The sequence below is a fragment of the Candoia aspera genome, chromosome 2 (assembly GCF_035149785.1).
Source record: "Candoia aspera isolate rCanAsp1 chromosome 2, rCanAsp1.hap2, whole genome shotgun sequence".
Classification (NCBI taxonomy): Eukaryota; Metazoa; Chordata; class Lepidosauria; order Squamata; family Boidae; genus Candoia; species Candoia aspera.
In genome coordinates, this window is record NC_086154.1 from 73,828,264 (window position 1) to 73,843,921 (window position 15,658).

Sequence of the window (15,658 nt, forward strand, 5' to 3'; positions counted from 1 at the left end):
TTGAGACTGACTTGATAGCACATAACCAATCAACCACAAAAAAATCAGTGCATTTAAGCAGCAAGTAGGTAAACTCTTACCAGTATGGCTATATTCTAATTTTATAAATTTTATTAAGTTCTTACATTTACTATATTCTTTCATGATTAGAAGAAGGTGCTATAAACAAAGGAAAATTGTGTGGGTTTACTTGATAATTTTAATTATGAAGAAAGTAATTGCAATATTTCTTGGCCTTGCTTCAAACCTCAAAATAGTATCTCACCATATCAAGCATTTCTCTGATTTATTATCCTCCAAACATTTCCATGAACTTATTCATATATAACCTTATTCCAAAAACTCTGTGTGTCTTTTCTGAACAGAGAAAAGTCCAATAGGGGTTCTTTAAAAGAAATTTTGGTTTTGTCCATGGTTCTTAACAATCATTTCAAGCGAGGCTGATTAGGACGTAATTCTGGTTCTGTCTTCCAGTAGACCTGACCCCATGAGCACAGCATCCTCAGTGCAAGACTTCGATTCCAACTGCATTCAATCCAGACCCCCACTGGCCCTCCTTGTTCTCCCGTATTCCTTGTTCAAAGCATCAAAAAGAGACTAGCCTAACAGTACAACAGGTATTATTCAGAATTCTACCTTATTCAGAATTCTACCTTGTAAATTTAAATCTGTTATAATCTAAATACTCTTTTCTACCACAGAAAACAGATATAACAATACTACTGTGGTGAAACCATAGGAACATCAACAGTAAACCAAAATGCACTTCTATGGAATTACGTTTTTTAAAAGGCTGATGTACAAAACTATTTTAATTCGAAAAAAGAGAAATAAAAGTTGAGAACAATGGCACAATTGCTGAGTATTCTGTCAGTTGGAAAGGATAGATGGCTGATTTAAAAGCAATTTTAAAGAATCAAAAGTGTTGCACAAAATGGACAAGTAATCCCACCACGGACAACCCAATAAGAATGCAAAGGACTCCGGTGCTGAAATACATGGGGCCCAATCTGTGCAAAAAGAGCAAAACAGCTAGAGTGAATTGAGGCAGGCCATTGCCACAGTAATGTCAGTGTTCTCCTCACAAATAGTTTCCATATTAACTTGGTAAATAGACTGAGACAGACGCTGCAGATATGGGCTACATTACCTGGGAAGTATTAGAAAATATCCATCTAGCAAATTTAATGGATAGATTTACAACTGCTAGGGTTGTAGGATGGCAACAGGCACACTGAATGCACATCCTCAGCTCTGATTCTTTTTCCCAGACATTTGTCCTTCAAAACTCACTAGATATGGGTTGCCCTTGTGGCATACACAATTATATACAGTACCTTATCTTCTTGGAGTAACCATGGAAGGGCAGGATCATGCCTGTTTCTGGCTGTTTCTTTTCTTTTCTTAAAATATTATGGTGGGGGGGGGATGAAATGGACCTTCCAAGATTATGTATTTTCTTTGTCCTAATTCTCAGTTGAAGTGCTCAGTCTGTGTCAAATCTGTACCCCTTGAGAGCTCATGTGGTTAAATATAAAACTCACACATTCCTGGTAGCTACTCAGGAGACAGGAAGTTAGGAACCCCCCACACACACACCCCTAATTTGTTTTATGCAAGGGATGTTTCTTGTACTGGAAAACATTCTCTTACGGTATGTTACCTGCCTGCAGCCTAAAGCTGTCAAGGTCAGAGATGGGTTTATGTTGCTCTCAAGGCTACAAAAGCCAGCTTGAATATCATCAAAATTACTTGTCTGAGAGACAATCTACTTGATGTATTTCACACAAGAATTACTCACCTTCTTTCAGCAGAATGTGCATATCCTTTAAAGTATTGATAGCGAGCATAGAGGTAAATTAGTCCACAGAATGCAGTCAAAACTACAGAGAAGGCAGTAATCAAAGCAGTTACTTGGGAAGTCTACCAAATACTACTTTCAATAGGAGACATAAAATGGAGGAATTAAAAAAAAAAGCCTCCCTGAGGCAACTCAACCTCAGGACACAAGTACTACAAATGGGGTTTGCAGCATGACGCTGGGATATACACCTTCGTTTTTGCATTGATGGAGTGACAAAGGAGACATAGCTGCCATTACTAAATACACAGTGAAGGTGCTGTTCCTGCCTTTCCCCAGCTCAAGAAACAACCATGGCAATCTGCTCATCCACCAGCTACTTGGAGTGGTGGGAACTTTTATAGCTTCTTTCTTTCTTACTTACTTACTTACCTACTTATTTATTTATCACATTTATATAGCCACCCATCTTATAAAAGTGACTCTGGGTGGCATACAACGATTCAAAGGTTAAGGGGACTCACACCAGCCTCGCCTTAACAGTGAAACAGACAATACATTTCCATAAACTTCCATAAACTCACTGCTTGAAAACATCCTTTGTGACAATTGATTGAGGACTAACTAATAAAAAAAGCTTATGTCATAATTTTTCTTTCAACCTTTATTTTTTAATTAATTTATTTACAAGCTGTCTCAATTGCCAAAGTGACTCTAGGAAACTTACAATATCTTAGAAACATCAGAACAAAGCAAAGGAAAAAACAATCCATAACAAAAACAATATCACAAAAACATTTGGGAGGAAAACCACCAATCCTGTTCTTGGTCTGCTTGCTTTGATGGACTTAATATATCTCTGAAATTTAAATCATGTAAAGGAGCACTTTTATCTAGGTCCTGCCATTACATACTAGCACAGCTGTAAAGATTTTTAGGCAGAAGCAATACTGTAGCATAATTCTTGGCTTCCACATAGCTTGAGCCTACAGAATACTTGTTCCTCCCTACACTAGCCTGATCCACCTGCTATCTATTTTACCCAAAATTTTCATGGGCATCTCTGATAAATCTAAGAGTACGGCAAGACACAATAACCGTGTTCTTCAACAGCAGTGGTGTCTCACATATAATCAGCTTTCTTCAGCTTGGTGTTCTCATGTGTGTTGGCCTATTACTCACATCATACACAGCTAGTACATTTTAGGTCAACAGTGGAAAGCATCAAGTTGGCTGTAGATGCAGCACAGCATTTCTGGGCAATCCAATGAAATAGGAACCCTTGTGCAGGCAATATCAAAGTCACCTGTAGATACAGGAAGCAGTACAGGAAACACTGATCTACATCACCTTTACCACTGCAAACCTGGGGCCTCCCTTGGTGAAAACCCAGACCCCACTACCAGATTTTAATACAACTCTTTATCTAAAATGCCGTAACATTAGGTAAACATTAACAATAAAAATAAAAAGCTGTGGAGAGACAAAAAAGTTCTCCAGATTTTCACTTATTATTCTATAGTTTTATATGCAGAGAGGTCATCACAGTTAAGAGATTCTGAATTAGGGCTTTATTTCTTACCTTGATGGGAGAAGATCCCAGCTACCCATAAGAGTGAGAGAAATATTGGGAAATATTCTGAGCAATTTGCTCTGATAAAACAAAGAAGAAAATAATGAGACTGCTGCTGATGGGGAAAAAATAAATAGGACTGAACAAATCTGTCACTTTCATGTTTGCTCTGATCCTCATTTTCTTGACCTGTGTGTTCATTTCAGCCCATTCCTTCATCCATTCACAAAGTCATCTCAAACTGCCTTGTATACAAACACTTGTACATGCTTTCAAAACATTTCTCCTCTATGCTATTTTGCAGTCACATATATTTTTTGCAAGCCATGCATTATTTCCCACGTTCTGAAAAGTGGGATTTTCAATTCAAGTCTAAAAAAAATAATCACTACAACTGTGGCCGTATTGCAAAACCGCATGCTCGTTGGGTAATAACAACTGAAAACTCCTTTTGAATATAGAAATAAAAGGGTTTAGTTTAAAAAGTTGGGCTTACATTCTAAAACCTGAGACAAGAAAAAAAATGGGGCTGAAATGGAGGTGAGGAAACTGGAAGATGTGATAATTACAATATTGAGGTATAATTAATAGTGGGCATAGAAACTGGGCATTTGCCTCAGAGGATTTATGGAAAAGGTAAGTTTTGAAGAGGAATTGCTTATACTTAGTTCTAATCTTTATCATTCTATAGCAGAATCTTTTTTGGCAACATAAATAAACAATAAAGTGGCCACAGGAATAAAACACCACATTGCATGCAAGGAAATTAGATGACGAAAGAAAATGAAATGAGCTTTATCTGCTGCTGTAAAGATAACAGAGTAGGCATTAGACCCATTTGAAGATGGTATTCCTTAGAAGTGGCAGGTGGGGGGGCAGCAGAAGGTCCTATCACTTTTTTAAAAAGCCCTATTCTAGAGTTTCTTGCCCAGAGCATCTGAGGGCACTCAAAATTGAGCCTCTGATTATTGTCTCAGAGGTTGGGTACCACTATATAGCAGAGGTTTGATACTACTATATAGGAGGAGGTATGCCTGTAAGTATCATGACCTCTATCATGGAGGACCTTGTAGGTGAATAAGGTGGGCCTGGAATCTGTCCCAGCATTGGCATAAGGGTAGCATAGCAGCTCACTCCAGTGTACATTCTCCTACCTACCTTATTTTATACTAGCTGAACAGCAATGGATTGAGTATGGTTTTCTGTGCTATTCAGGAGGTGGGTGAAGAAACTAGAGGGAGTGTCATTATCACAAATGGACCATTGTCTGACCGGATCTGACCTTTTGATCATCACCTCCCTTAAAGGGAAAATGGACCAATTTTAGCTAACTTCTCCTAGAGGGGAAGGTTGAAAAGTACAGGCATTTCCAACGAAAAGGCCCTCCCTTATTAAAAGCTAACCAAACCTCAAATAAAACAGGAAGCTGGAAGCAGAACTTCGTCAGCTGATCTCTGAGTATGGATGACCTACAAAGGTTAATAGCAGTTTAAATGATGTCCAGAAATAAGCAGGAAGTCAGGGTCGTTCACTCAGTAAAAGCAGAATATATTCCCTTTGGTTTCATTTTGAACCAATCAAAACCACATGTTGGGGCTGCCAGTCATCTTAGAAACATCGTGTTGCAATAATTCAAGCAGATCATTAGCAAGTGCACATATCTTTGGAAGAGCCAAAGTTAGAAGTTAGTGGGCTGAAAATTCAGTCTGTTTGATTTTAAAGACAGTAAACAGCACATAAATCTGTTTATGAACAGATGCAAGGAACTGGACACTTTCATTTGACTTGGTGGGTCTGGAGCTGTGTTCCTCAGCCTGGTTACCCTCCAGCCATGTGGGCATCACCTCCCAGAATTCTGAGCAGTGGCCATGCTGGCTTGAGCATTTGGAGCAGTGTTTCTCAACCATGGTGTCAGGCTTTGCCTGCTACTCAATAAGACACAGACGCCAATTTAGGAAAAATCGGGTTCTGAGTTTATTCAAGTATAGTGCATGCCTAGTTAAAGCTGAGAGTGGAGGGAGCACGCCGGTCCAGGATTTAAATAGCCCGCGCCGGTCAGCGCTCCCCCTTCCCTCCGTTGCGTAATTCCCCGAGCCCCGAATGCCCCATTGCCGGTGGGTGAGGGGTCACGGGGCCACCGTTGGTGCCCCGGGCGTCTTGCTTAATCTTTCTCCTCCGGCCGGTGATGACTTTAAGCCGGGCGATAATCTTCTGCGCTTCCGTTGACAGCTCTGGGCGTGCCTTGTGCTCAGGCGTTGTCAGTTTCACCCTTTGCAACAATGTATCTTCATGATTGGATCTTTCTGGCTGGAGTCGTTACTTTGTTGCTGGTGTCTGTTGCCTGTCTTTGTGTGTTGCTTGCATATCTCTTAATCCCTTGCCCCTGCTTCCTTGGTATTGTGATGTGTGCCGTTGTGCTGACACAATCAGCTCAACGATGCTCATGACATACTGCCCCACTTCCGAATGGTTAACCCGTGGGTTTGTCGGGGTAAGCAGTGTGGAACGTGCGAATTAGGTCCGGTGCTTTGATGTGTCGTGCAGCAACCCATTCTGGGTGGGGGAAGTGTTTCCACTTCACCAGGTAGTGTAGGGTGCCCCGCTGCCGGCGCGAGTCGAGCACTTCTTTCACCTCAAAATGTTGCTGGCCATCTATCATTACCGGGGGGGGGGGCGTGTTGGGATGCCATCGGGAGGTGCTTGCCGGCTTTAAAAGGCTACAGTGGAATACTGGGTGAAGTCTCTTTAAATTGTGCAGCAGTTCTAGGCGTGCTGTGACCAGGTTAACTATTTGTGTTACCTGGAACGGCCCAATGTACTTCGGGCCCAGTTTCTTCGAGGGTTGGGGTGATTTTATGAATTTGGTAGAGAGATAGACCATATCTCCTACCTGGAATGTCGGTTGCTGGCACCGGTGCTTGTCTGCTTGTTCTTTGTAGGCTGACTGTGCTTCTTTCAGCGCTGCTGTGATTACTGGCCATGATTCTGCTATCTTCTGTCCCCAGTCACCAGCGCCTGGGGGGGGTGTTGCGGCAGCTCTGGGATGGGGGTGAACTCACAACCTGATACCACCTCGAACGGGGTTTTCCCCATGCTCGTGTGGATGGCGTTATTGTAGGCGACTTCCGCGAATGGGAGAAGATTGACCCAGTCGTCCTGGTGGTAATTGATGTACGAGCAGAGGAATTGTTCTAGCGTGGCATTGAGGATCTCTGTGGCTCCGTCCATCTGGGGATGCCAGGCTGTGGATAGGGCTTGTTGTGTCCCGATCAGTTTTTAAAAAGCCTGCCAAAACTTTGAGGTGAATTGTGTGCCCATCAGTCACCAAGCGTACCGGACATCTGTGTAGCCAGTACACGTGTACGAGGAAGAGTTTAGCCAGTTGTTGGGCGGATGGGATTGCTGCACAGGGGATGAAATGCGCCTGTTCGGAGAAGTAGTCCTTCACCACCCAGATGATTGTTTTCTTTTGGCTGGGTGGTAGGTCGACTATAAAATCCATGGAGATCTCCTCCCATGGCCGGGAGGGCTCTGCCACCACTTGCAGCAGTCCCTGGGGTTTTCCCGGTGGCCGTTTGGCCATCGCGCACATCGGGCAAGATGCGACGTATGCCTTGACGTCCCGTCTCAATGAGGGCCACCAGAACTGCCTTCGTGTTAGGTGCAGGGTCTTTAAAAATCTGAAGCGTCCTGCCTGCTTGCTGTCATGCGATCTGCTGAGGATCACCTGGCGCTGCGAGTCCGGGACGTATAGTCTGCCTTCTCCCCATGCTAAGTCTTGCTCCATTGTCACCTTGTCGGGGTTGGCCAGGACCCAGGGGTCGGATTTGAGAGCAGCGGTGAGGTCTGCGCGTATCCCCCCTGGCAGTTGCGGTCGGCGCCGTCTGTTAGCTGGTTGGCTTGCCGTCGTTTGTGTCGTGGGGGTGGGTTGTCTCCGTGCGCTGCTCCGAGTGGTCGCTGTCATCCCCAGCTGGGAGGCAGATAGTACGGTCCCTACCATATCTGGGATGGGCTCCTCGTCTTGGGGCAGTCGGGAGAGGGTGTCTGCCAGAAAGTTCTTCTTGCCCGGTATGAACTTCAGTTGGAAGTTAAACCGGTTGAAGAACTGAGCCCATCTGACCTGCTTAGGGCTGAGGCGTCTGGGCGTCCGGAGGGCCTCGGGGTTCCAGTGGTCTGTCCAGACCTCAAACGGTTGGGAGGTCCCTTCAAGTAGGTGCCGCCATGTCTCCAGCGCTGTTTTCACCGCGAACGCCTCCTTCTCCCATACGTGCCAATGCCTCTCCGTCTCTGAGAATTTTTTTGACAGGTAGGCGCATGGCTTAAGGATTCCTGCGGGGTCCTTTTGAAGCAGTATGGCACCCAGGGAGAAGTCAGATGCGTCAGCTTGAACTACGAACGGCTGTTCTGGGTCCGGGTGTGCAAGGATTGGCTCCATTGTGAACAGCGCTTTCAGCTTGTCAAACGCTGCTTGACATGCGGGAGTCCAATTAAGCACGGCCCCCGGGTTCTTGACTCTGCGTGTTTCCCCAACTCCTTTGGTTTTGAGTAGGTCTGTTAGGGGGAGGGCTATCTCCGCGAACCCCCTGGCAAAGGACCTGTAGAAATTTGCAAATCCCAGGAAGCTTTGAAGTTGGCGCCTATTGTGTGGGCGTTCCCAATTCAAAACTGCCTGGACTTTTGCGGGGTCCATTTCCACGCCTTTGCTGGAGATTCGGTACCCTAGGTAGTCCAAGCGCGATTTGTGGAACTCGCACTTGGACAGTTTGGCGTAGAGTTTAGCCCCCCTTAATTTGTCCAGTACTTGTCTGACCAACCGTTCATGTTCTTCCTGTGTCCTCGTGTAAATGAGGACATCGTCTATGTACACTAGTACCCCTTTAAATAGGTGTTCATGTAGCACCTCGTTGATGAGTTGCATGAACACCCCCGGGGCCCCCGCTAACCCGAATGGCAGTACCTTGTATTGAAAGGCGCTGAGGGGACAGTTGAAGGCTGTTTTCCACTCGTCCCCTGCCTTGATTCGGATCCTATAGTATGCCTCGCGGAGGTCGAGTTTGGAGAATACGCGGCCCGTTGACAGGTGGGCGAGCATGTCCTTTACAAGGGGCAGTGGGTATTTATTGGAGGAGGATGCGGCATTGAGTCCCCGGTAATCGGTGCAGAGCCGTAAGGTGCCGTCCTTTTTTTCTCGGAAAAGGACGGGCGCTCCGACGGGCGAATTCACTGGCTCTATAAAATCCCTGGCCAGGTTTTTGTCGATGAACTCCCGGAGGGTTGCCAGCTCCTTCTGGGTCATGGAGTAGATCTTTGGTTTGGGTAGGGGGACGTCTGGGAGTAGCTCAATTTTGCAGTCCATCTTGCGGTGGGGGGGGTAGTTGGTCCGCCTCCTCCTCTCCAAAGACGTCTGTGAAGTCGGCGTATTGGTCTGGTAGTCCTTCTGGGGTTGGGTTATTGTCTTGGGTGACTCCCTCAGCCCTCCCTACTGTCGGGGTGGGTGTCTTCTCTGGTGCTGGAGCTTGGTATGTGCCATCGCTGAATTGGATGGTCCGTTTCCTCCAGTCGATGCGTGGGTTGTTGCTTGCTAGCCACGGTATGCCCAGCACTATGATGGGTTTCCCGATTTGGGTCACCACAAAGGGTATTTGTTCTTTGTGGGTGCCCATTGTTAGGGTGACAGTCTTGGCCTGTTGTGTGGCTGGTTCCCCCCCCCCCCCCTGCTGTTGAGCCATCCAGTTGATGGAACGCCAGCGGTTTGGGGAGGGGGAGGCAAGGCAGCTTGAGCTTCACAACAATGTTAGGATGAATCAGGTTTTTGGAGCACCCAGAGTCCACTAACGCCTTGGCTGCGGTGGCTCTGGGGCCGTAGGTGAGTCTGATTTTTCCTGTCAGATGGAGTTGTCATCTTTCTCTCTGTGTGCGTTGCGCCCCTTTTCCACCACCTGCTCCGCGGCGTGACTTAGAGCAGGTGGGGAGCGTTTCCCGCCGGCTGTGCCGGGGCGTCACTGTCGTCCCCAGTGAGGTAGGCATCCGCGTCCTCGTCTGTGGCTGCTAAAGCTCCTGTCAGTCACCGGGGAGGTGGGTTTGCTGGCTTGAGCGGCGTTTTTGGTGCGGGTCAGGGTGTGCAGTCCGGTGCTCTGTTTGCGAAGCAGTCTGCCGCCTTGTGCCCCATTTTCCCGCACTTTGCGCACGGTCCGCGGGTGAACCTCCGCTGTTGGTTTGCGTGTCCGGTTAGCCCCGTGTGCGTGGGGGGTCCTCTTGGGTAGGGCGGGGGTTTGTCGTCTCCGGTCGACAGCAGGAATGTGCGGTGTGCGTGTTACGCTTTGCCAGCGAGGCAAATCCATTCATGGAGTGAGGTTGGGTTGTCCTGGTAAAGTGCCCATTGAAGCACTTCTTGGTTGAGTCCCCTTTTGAACATTTCGGTGAGGGTGGCCTCTGACCACTCGATGATTTTGCCCGCGGGGGCTTTGAATTCCAGGGCGTAATCGGCTACAGTTCTTTTGCCCTGTCTCAGTGCTTGCAGTGCGCACTTCACCCTCTCCTTCGCCATTGGGTCTTCGAAATAGTGTTTCAAGTCGGCGAGGAAAGTATGGAAGTTTGATAGGGCTGGGGTCTTGGACTCGTATAGTTGGACACCAGTCCACCGCCCTGTCTTGCAGTTTGATGGCTACCCCCGAGATTTTTTCTGCTTCTGAATCAAAGTAGTGTCCGTGGCGGGCCGTGTATTCTCTAGTGTTGGTGACGAAAAAGGACAACTTCGTGGGGTTCCCATCGAAGGTAACTGAAAAGTCCCTTGGGAACCTCGCGTGCTATGGGTCGCCCCTCCACGTGCTTTGGCTCATGGGCTCTGCCGGCGTGGATGCACTCGCCGCTGCGACTTGCATGTGGGCGTGCCCTCTCCCGTTTGAGGTCTGGTTTGGGGTGGGTACCTGCGTTGGCATCGTCTTGTAGGGTCCGTTGGTTATCAGGGACTGTAACATGGCTCCTAGGTCCCGTAGTTGGGCTTCCATGGCTGTGAGCCTGGCTTGCGTGTCCCTGTCAGCTGGCCGCGATGTTGTTGGGAATGGTCCGGTCGGTGTTTCGGGGTAGGTGAGCTCCAAATTCGGGTAGGGTGGCTCCATCCCATGTTCTACCCCGTCGGCCCAGTAACGGAGTGATTGGTCCGCAACTTCGTCCTCCGCTGCGCTTCTTGCGGCTGGGCTGAAGCTCCAGGACCCAAACTGGGGTGCAGTGTGGGCCGGGAGGGTGCCCGTGGCTCTGGTGGAGTGCGTCATCTCCAGCCGTTGCGGGGTTGCCTCTGCCTCTTGCTGGGTCCGAGACTGGAGAGTGGGGTGGGCGAGGAGGGTGTCCGTGGCTCCGGTGGGGTATGTCGCCCCCGGCCATCGTCGGGTCGCCTCCGCCACTTGTTGACCGTCTCGTCCGTCTTGGGTGCGGTTTGCCGGCTCCATCGTTGCTCCCGGTTCTGCTTCTCGCCGTCTGGTTCCTCCCGCGGCTTGTCTTCGTCCGGTGGGGCTTGGCGAGGCTGGTTTTCGGGACTCTCAGCTTTCTGTCAGGCTTTGCCTGCTACTCAATAAGACACAGACGCCAATTTAGGAAAAATCGGGTTCTGAGTTTATTCAAGTATAGTGCATGCCTAGTTAAAGCTGAGAGTGGAGGGAGCACGCCGGTCCAGGATTTAAATAGCCCGCGCCGGTCAGCGCTCCCCCTTCCCTCCGTTGCGTAATTCCCCGAGCCCCGAATGCCCCATTGCCGGTGGGTGAGGGGTCACGGGGCCCCCGTTGGTGCCCCGGGCGTCTTGCTTAATCTTTCTCCTCCGGCCGGTGATGACTTTAAGCCGGGCGATAATCTTCTGCGCTTCCGTTGACAGCTCTGGGCGTGCCTTGTGCTCAGGCGTTGTCAGTTTCACCCTTTGCAACAATGTATCTTCATGATTGGATCTTTCTGGCTGGAGTCGTTACTTTGTTGCTGGTGTCTGTTGCCTGTCTTTGTGTGTTGCTTGCATATCTCTTAATCCCTTGTCCCTGCTTCCTTGGTATTGTGATGTGTGCCGTTGTGCTGACACAATCAGCTCAACGGTGTTCATGACACATGGCAACTTTAAGACGTGTGGACTTCAACTCCCAGAATTCCCTAGCCAGTGCTGGCTAGGAAATTCTGGGAATTGATGTCCACATGTCTTAAAGTTGCCACGGTTGAGAAACACCGATCTAGAGGCTGCCCCATTTTGAAGGAGGTTATCTGGAACATCCCAGGCATCCCTCCATTCTGAAAAGCAGGAAACTAGCAGAAAAGTTAATCAGCCACATGCCAAGAAAGCAAAGCACCCATTTCCTCCCCCCTTTGCGCAGTGCAAATCAACCCCACATACTGGTACTTTGGAAAGGAGAAGAGTTTTTCCCTGAAATGTGTAGAATGCAGTTAGTAGTTGCCACAAAACAGCATTTTGTTTTGAAAAACCTTTCTGTGTTCACCTTTTCTGATCAAACCAAAGTACCAGCCATGTGGAAATTAGGCCAGACAGCTACCACCAACTGTTCATGACAACTTTACCATCCCTTGAATAATTACTTTACACACCTTTAAAGCTTTGCTCCTGAAAGGAGTTTCTCCCACAGAAAATGTAAGGCAGGAGCACATTGTGTTTCACTTCCTGTGTGTCATTAGTGAGAATTCTTACAGGCGTTTTCTGCTCAGAATGTGCAATGTTCCAAAACAGTGTGAACCCTTCTGTGGAAACCAAAGCAGAGGAAAAGACCACAGAGTTTCTCCAGAACTCCCTGTTGCTCCACATAATCAGCACTGGTCAAGTTCCTCCCTTCTGGGCAGAAGTAGAAGGGTGATCTTTTAATGCCAAATATTCATTGCAAAACTGCAGTCTGAAAATGGGTTATGAGGGCATGTTTCTGCCCACTTTGTTATATGGAGGTGAGAGTTGGGTTTATCAAGAGAAATGTGACAGGGTGTTGAATGTGGTGGGAAGGGGGTACTTGAGAAGCATGTGGAGCAAAGAAATCTGTTGAAGTGGTTTGACCAACAGAGAGAATGAATGAGAATCAAATCACAAAAGAAACATGTGAAGGAAGAGTGAATGGATTGAGAGGAAGAAATCTGAGAAAGTCATAGTTGGATGGAGTGGATGAGCTCCTGAAAAAGAGAAGTTTTAAAGAACAAAAAGCAAGGGGTCACAAAGACAGAAAGCCATGAAAAGCTCCAGCAAATGGTGTTATTACAAACTAGATTCAGCTATATTTTCTACTCCCCCAGCCCAAATCTAATGCTTTATTTGACTTTTGTCTTCCTCCTTTTCTGCACTTTGCATGACATCATTTACCTTGGAATAGCTTGATAGTTTGTTCTAAATGCATTTTAAAGGTAGTAAATATCACGTTTTAAAAAAACACCAAAATTCAGCTTACTGGGCTCTGAAGATCCTTTCAAATTCTGGTGGGCCTGAAGCGATGGGAGGAGAGATTTTGAATTTCCGCCGAAAAACGATCACCTGAATGGCAAAATAGGCTGGACAGGGGCAAAAGATAAAGAGAAGCTCATTATAGTTTGTTTGGTGAGGGAAAACAGCTCAGACAACCACATCAGCAAACAATGCTCACATTGAATATGCAAAAGCAGGACACAAAAAAGCCTCAGAAGGACCCACTGACACACCACTTGACTTTCACTCTCATTGGCTTCTTCCTCTTTCTTTCAACATCAATGGGCTAGACAAAATTTCAAGCTGAAGCGGTCAGAGCACCCAACATTTCCACAAAAGGATTATACTGTATATCTGTGCACATTTGCCCGGTATCTTTTGCCTGTGAATTTTTGCACTGGCTTGCTTGCCACAGGACAAAAATGGTGGGTTCTTCAGTGGATAGGAAGATGATTGACAGATTAGAGCCACAGTTCTGTAAGAGCCTTTTGTGCTGAGCAATGGTGGAAGGTTACCTTCAATGGGCCCATCACACCCCAGGTGTGGAAACTCCCCTCCCTCCCACCAAAGACAGGAAAACTCTTTTCCTTTCCAGCCATCCCCCTTTTCTGCTGCTGTCCTAGGATTTTATTGAACTTTATCTCTGCAATATTTTAAAATGTTTTTGTGGCACCTATTCTAATGTTTCATTTTACAGTTTTTAAAAATTAAATTTAAAAGACTATTTCTATTGTATATAGCCTGACAGCTAAGAGTAATGGACCCTTTAATAAGCATTTGAAATAAATAAAATAATATATTCTGCAACCACTGTAGCCGACAATCATGCTGTTTTAAGAAGTGTTAATGTAATGTTTCTTTATTATTATTGTTCTATACCAACACCACCATCAAGGCTATGTACAAGTAAAAATTAAAGAAAACATAACATAAAATACTGAAAAAAGTCACCCTAGAAACATTACATCAATAAATTATATACTTTTAAATTTTACTTAATATTTCCATATATTGTTACGTCATGCAAGAAGAAGAATGGAAACAAAGGATATCAAATGCATTTTGTCACATGGATCAACTATTGAATTTGAAGTCTGCTGGGATATTGTAGGAAACCTAAAACATATTACAGGGCAGCTTTGCCTGTTACCTCCTCTTTGTTGCCACCTGCCAGGGAAGCATTAACAAAGCACATTTAAGGAACTTTGTCCCAAACCAATATTCTCCTCACAACTCCCACCATCTCATCTTCATCAGCCTTGCTACCTGCCCAGGGAAAGGGTGAGAAAGGGCAATCAGAAAATTACAGTATTGTTCTTCATCCTTTTGATTCTGCATTGGTCAAATAGCCCCAAGAATATTGTGTCCAGTTCTGGGCATAGCAGCTCAGGAGAATGTTCACACACTGGAATGAGCCCAGAAGAGACCAACCAAGATGATAAGGAACCTGGAAGGAAAACCTCATGAGGAACAGTTGGGGATGTTTACCTTGGAGGAGAGAAGGCTGTGGGAAGACCTGATAGTTATTCAAGTAGATGAAGGCTTGCCATGTAAAAGATGGGGCAGAAGTGTTCAGAAGACAAGACAATGAACACTGGGTTTAAATCATAAGTAGATTTTGGCTTGACAGCAGGAAAAAATGCCAAACAGTTAAGCTGTTTGGCAACAGACTGCCTTGGAAGGTGGTGGAGTCTCTCCTCAAGGCATTTAAACAGAGACTGGGCGGACTTCTGACAGGAATGCTCTAGTGGTGGATTCCTGCATTGGGCAGGCACTTGGATTAGATGATCTCCATGGTAACTTCCAAATCCTCCAGTTTTATGATTGTATAAAATAGGCAGTGGGGAGAAATGGAACACATGGTGGAAAGGCATTCAACAATATGAGGGAGGAGAGGCTGCATCAGAACTTTTGGGAGGCTACAAGCAAAGGATGGCTTATGTATCTCAAGTTCACCCAAACTCTTAGGCTTACCTTGCTGAATACAGTACTTTGGTTTAACTTCTGAAGATATGGGGCTTTTCCCCTGCTTAAATTGTCCCATTGAACTCCAAGAGCCTTTCTATGGGGGAAGCTTACATTTAATAGCAAAATGTTCCCTTGATTTGGGGGGAAGTGACTTCTTTGCCCAGTTTTGTTTCTTTGCCCAGTTTTTGTTCTTGAATTGGACAACTAAGCATCTATACCACTGGCAGCACACAATCACTGTTTCTATAATCCAGTCTCTGTCCTTTGCCCCTCCAAATAGCTGACAGGAACTGTGAGCTATTTTCCATTTTATAAAAGACTTACCAGAATATTTATTTATTTCACAAATCATTTTGGTGCTTTGCCTACCTACTGCCAAATTTCCTATACAATGTACATTTTGTAGTTACCTCCACACACCCATTTTATTTTTAGTGTGGAAAGCCATGTTCAATTTGTTTCTATAACAGTAGTAACATGTTCCTTACCTTGTTCCAGCACACCCAAAATGGTAACAGTGGCCAGTAAAGCTATCTTGTGCAGCATTTTAATCTTCAAAAATGGCAAGAGAAAAGTAAATCAGCTCAAAAGCTAGACGGTCCTTGAAGTTCTCAGCTTTTAGTCATAATTCTGCAGTGGCTGTCAATATGATTAGACAGTGGATGCCTTCATTTCCTCCTTTAAAGTGCTGGTTAGTTAACTGTTTGCTTGCTGGAGCTGTAACTGGATCCCATCAACTCTACTGCAACTTCATCAGCGTTGGGAGCTTCTCTCTCTCTTTGGAAAAAGAGAGGCACCGTTGAGCCATAAAAGAAAGCCACTTGCAACTGGCCTTTTATGATTGGGAAGCTGATCCTCTCATCATTTTACAGCATACGTTATAACTGTT

General features: G+C 46.0%; 1 protein-coding gene across 1 annotated transcript; it reads right to left on the reverse strand.

Annotated features, from left to right (window-relative positions):
* Positions 1 to 11: 11 nt before the first annotated feature.
* On the reverse strand, positions 12 to 15,355 carry LTC4S (leukotriene C4 synthase). The gene is made up of 5 exons (XM_063292221.1): positions 15,258 to 15,355; positions 12,788 to 12,887; positions 3,384 to 3,454; positions 1,802 to 1,883; positions 12 to 1,010 (listed from the first exon to the last, which is right to left on the reverse strand). Exons 1-5 carry the CDS (start codon positions 15,313 to 15,315, stop codon positions 917 to 919), a joined length of 405 nt encoding a protein of 134 aa, XP_063148291.1. The 5' UTR covers positions 15,316 to 15,355; the 3' UTR covers positions 12 to 916.
* Positions 15,356 to 15,658: the final 303 nt, after the last annotated feature.

What these genes read in the sequence shown, in the direction of transcription:
- LTC4S (XM_063292221.1), bottom strand. Translation starts at nt 15,315, where the DNA reads ATGCTGCACAAGATAGCTTTACTGGCCACTGTTACCATTTTGGGTGTG. An exon ending in TTTGGGTGTGCTGGAACAAG is followed by an intron (nt 12,888 to 15,257) that starts GTAAGGAACATG and finishes GCCCCTGTCCAG; the next exon opens with CCTATTTTGCCATTCAGGTG. An exon ending in GCACATTCTGCTGAAAGAAG is followed by an intron (nt 1,011 to 1,801) that starts GTGAGTAATTCT and finishes CTTTTTGCACAG; the next exon opens with ATTGGGCCCCATGTATTTCA.